Source organism: Salvelinus sp. IW2-2015, linkage group LG6.1 (genome assembly GCF_002910315.2).
Source record: "Salvelinus sp. IW2-2015 linkage group LG6.1, ASM291031v2, whole genome shotgun sequence".
Classification (NCBI taxonomy): Eukaryota; Metazoa; Chordata; class Actinopteri; order Salmoniformes; family Salmonidae; genus Salvelinus; species Salvelinus sp. IW2-2015.
In genome coordinates this window covers 2,801,658-2,806,133 of record NC_036845.1, presented here as the reverse complement: position 1 = coordinate 2,806,133, position 4,476 = coordinate 2,801,658, and the positions used below count along the sequence as shown (strand labels likewise).

At 44.2% G+C, this 4,476-nt stretch overlaps 1 protein-coding gene across 1 annotated transcript in view; it reads left to right on the top strand.

Annotated features, from left to right (window-relative positions):
* Positions 1-4,476, top strand: part of LOC111964887 (aldehyde dehydrogenase, mitochondrial) — a 16,830-nt gene that overhangs the window by 1,575 nt on the left and 10,779 nt on the right. The window contains exons 2-3 of the mRNA XM_023988743.3: positions 1,519-1,623; positions 2,661-2,801. Of these exons, the coding sequence (XP_023844511.1) occupies positions 1,519-1,623; positions 2,661-2,801 (246 nt within the window). The remainder of the gene's footprint in view (positions 1-1,518; positions 1,624-2,660; positions 2,802-4,476) is intronic.

Here is a 4,476-nt window from a genome sequence, read left to right as displayed (position 1 = left end):
GTATATGTAATCAGTTTGACACTAGATGTACATCAAGAGGATCAGTTATGCGTGTCTCACAATGGTCAACTTCAGGTCTAAGTGTTCAAATGTCAACAAGATTATTCTAACCACAGTAGTAAGGCTAGGTCAAGCAACAAGCAAATAAGTGCCCATCGCTAGTCCCAAAAGATATGCATGAACTTCTTCAGTAGCTAGTTGCCTTGCAGAATTGCAACATGACAGAAGGTAAAACTTAAATCCGCACTCATTTCAGTTCGGTGTGCAAACAATACTGAACTTATTATCTGTCGTCAATCAGCTACACTTCAAGGCCCACAAAAGTAATGCTTATCGCTTACCTTTGGTTAGTTAATGGACCTTCGGGCTGTGGACGCTTGGAACGGGATGGCGGCCGCCGAATACTGACAGATCTGGCAGATGATCAGAGATTCTAAGGTTTTCTAACAACAGGTGCTGCGGATAGGACACAAGTTCGGAAGTCGAAATGGTATCTATTTACCTTAACACAAAGGTGTCTTGACATTGTTCAACCAGGAGAGGAGGTTGGAAAGCGGGGCTATTCACAAAGTAATTTGGAGAGTGAAGTCGATCGTCATCTTCACCGCCCCAAGAGCATGCACCAGTAGAGCCTTCCTTAGATTACGTTTTCCAAAGTGAAATGTGTAGGCTAATCGGCCCTAATCAATACCGTTCAAGTTCATAAGGGGAAAACAGTGGGTAAAACATTAACAGTAAATGAAATAAAATAGTCAAATTCAGGGCACCGGCCAATCAATTGATTGTTACAGTTTGTAACTTCAATCGTTGGCAACGCACGACGCTCCGACACCGATCTTCTAGAACCAGATGGAGAGTAAACTACCATTCAAACCAAAAGGAAGAAAACATTAACACAAGCAATAGGTTCTATAAATGTTTAGGAGGCACGAATGTTTTCACACACATACGAAATACAATGAGCAAAAACAAGCAGACTTAGGTTCGAGTGCACACCCTCATTCCAGTGTGTAAAAGTACCATAGAGTAGTGGTTGAGGAGTGCTGCCCAGGCCTATAACATGAAATCTAATGAAATAAAAAGCAATTTGTGCTGTCTGTTTGCTTAAAATACAGGAATGTTGTCATTAACTAGATAATTGTTGGGTATTATGGTGTTATGCAAAACTGTAATGTGACAGACAGCCAGAAACCTTCCTGGGTTGCATTAATAAAACGTTTGCTAGAGTTGAAAGACCAGCTTGTACATAGACAGCCACAACACATGTACATGCATGTGTTTCTGTTCAATTGTTTTGGAGGAATTTATAAAGAGACTTCTAAACCATTGTAATATTATGTCAGAGACAGTATCTTACAATACTGCACAAATAAAAACTGAAGGGACGTAATGGGATGCAACTGAACAATACAGTGTTTATACTGGCTCCAATTTATTTTCGGTCTATTGGATCAGAGTTGTGATAACATATGTAATCTAAACATAGAGCCTAATCAAATCTCCTCTGTCTCATTACAGCTGTTCATCAATAACGAGTGGCAGGATGCCGTCAGCAAGAGGTCCTTCCCCACCATCAACCCAGCCACAGGAGAGGTCATCTGTCAGGTGGCTGAGGCAGACAAGGTCAGTGGCTGGAACTGCCTTGAAACCTGGCTCTGTTCTGTCTAATTACAAGACTTACATCCTCGATTCCTTGGAGTAATCACTGATCTAATATAATTGGATTGGTGAAAGCAGGTATTCCACTAGCCTACATAGCTTGGACCTATGCAGTCGTAATGACTGTCTCAAGGAAGGGAGGAAGACGGCATTTTCAAAGCATTTGAACAGGCCCCTCACTGTTTCTGTATTCAACACCACTACATCTGTAACGGCTGTCATCTTCCTCGTCTGAGGAGGAGAAGTTAGAAGGATCGGAGGACCAATGCGCAGCGTGGTAATTGTTCATCTTATTTAATGAAAGTGAACAACTCAAAATACAAAACAACAAAAGTGACAACCGAAACAGTTCTATCTGGTGCAGACACACAAAGACTGAAAACAACCACCCACAAAACCCAACACAAAACAGGCTACCTAAATATGGTTCCCAATCAGGGACAACGATTGACAGCTGCCTCTGATTGAGAACCATATCAGGCCAAACACAGAAATAGCAAAACATAGAAATACAAACATAGACTGCCCACCCCAACTCACGCCCTGACCATACTAAATAAAGACAAAACAAAGGAAATAAAGGTCAGAACGTGACAACATCCTTGGCACGCTAAGACAACAACAAGTTGCCTGAAGCAGAAACATGACAATTAGGTGTGGTAGGAGGACGAGAGGGTAAAATAACCATGGGGAAAAGTTAACCGTAACAACAGGTGTAATTAGAGCACAATCTTGCAGGGGCCAGGTGTGTGACCATCTTTTTGTGTTATTACACTGTTGCAATTGAATTACTTGATGTTATTTTTTAAAATGATGCCTGTTGACCTAAGGGTTGAAACGTTGTTGTAAATAAATATCACCTGCGAGCATGAGCAGCAGTGTGCATTGTTTTCCTTTCTGTTTTCCATTTTTCAAATTATATAATCTAATATTTCTGATTTGGTTTGCTTGTCTTTTCATCTCCCTCTGTTTTCCCTCTGTGGCCTCCTCCCTCTTTCCAGGCAGATGTGGACAAGGCTGTGAAGGCTGCCAGGGAGGCCTTCAGGTTTGGGTCACCATGGCGACGTATGGACGCGTCGGACCGCGGGCTGCTCCTGAGCCGGCTGGCAGACGCAATCGAGAGGGACACAGCCTACCTAGCGGTCAGTGACTCCGTCCCATTTCTGCTGGTCAATGTAAATAAATGATTAACCTGAAGTGGTGTTATGAGCGGCTAATTAGATGCACAACATTCCTGTTCTGGCACTCATGCCAAAGAAAGCTAAATTGTTTGGATTGTATTAGAGTTGACTTGTGTGGCACTGACATACTGCTTTGTCTGATGACAAATGTTACCTTCCAGTGGTGGAAACGTTTTACTCAGAAATATTATCTTTAAAAAAGTATGATCAGATAGATTTATTTGGCTTGTAAATAGCAGCGCCATATTTTGCAGAGTCACTGTTAGTCCTGTATTCCACAGGTTGCTGACCTGAGCAGCTCCCACGCTGAAGTCACATGGCAGAGATAGAGACGCAGGGTCACGGCTAGGTCACATGATCAACACTGAGAAACCGCTGTGGAAGTGGAGTAAAATAATTCCTTAGTGCTGCTCTTCCAAGACATACACAAAGCATATTTGTTGATGTTATGTTACAGGTTTTGCTTGTTTGGTGAAAGTAATAGGGGAAAGGCTATTGTGGTGAAAGGGTTTCTCTGGGCTTGTTTTGATAAAAGAATGAACGGCCTCAGCACAGGACGCTGCCCCACTTTGCCTGGTAATTGAGGCCCTGCTAAAATCTGATTTTCTTTTGTTCACGCAAGGGATTGGTTCAGCAGAGAGATCACACACACTGCAATCAAAACAGGACTCCAACTTCTCTACAAATGCCAAGCCACGAGAGCTGTGTAAGGACATCAGGGATAAATTGTCAGACCTGTACAAGGCTGGGATGGGCTACAGGAACAATAGCCAAGCAGCTTGGTGGAAAGGCAACAACTGTTGGCACAATTATTAGAAAATGGAAGAAGTTCAAGATGACGGTCAATCACCCTCGGTCTGGGGCTCCATGCAAGATCTCAACCTCGCTGGGGCATCAATGATCATGAGGAATGTGAGGATCAGCCCAGAACTACACGGGCAGGACCTGGTCAATGACCGAAGAGAGCTGGGGACCACAGTCCTCAAGAAAACCATTAGTAACACACTACGCTCGTCATGGATTGATTAATCACCTGCATCGCACGTGCGAAGGTCCCCTGCCTCAAGCCCACGCTATGTCCAGGCCGTCTGAAGTTTGGCACAATGGATCCATTTGGATGAATCCAGAGGAGGATATGGGAGAAGGTCTGATTTGGTTCTGATGAGCGACCCAAAAAATAAGAGCTTTTTTTGCTCGTAAACTCCACTTCGCCGTGTTTGACGAATAGAAGGATGAGTAGTACAACCCCAGAACACCATCCCAACCGTGAAGCATGGGGGTGGAAACTCATCTTTGGGATTTTTTTCTGACAAACGGGGACAGGACGACGCACCGGTATGAAGGGGAGATGGATGGGCGCTCATGTATCGCGAATCTTTGAACCAACAACCTCCTTCCCTCAGTAAGAGCATTGAAGGGTGGTCGTGGGCTGGGTCTTCCCAGCATGGAACAACGACCCGAAATCAACACAGCCAGGGCAACTAAGGAGTGGCTCCGTAAGAAGCATCTCAAGGCCTGGAGTGGCCTAGCCAGTCTCCAGACCTGAACCCAATAGAAAACTTTGGAGGGAGCCGAAAGTCCGTATTGCCCAGCGACAGCCCCGAAACCTGAAGGATCTGGAGAAGGTCTGTATGGA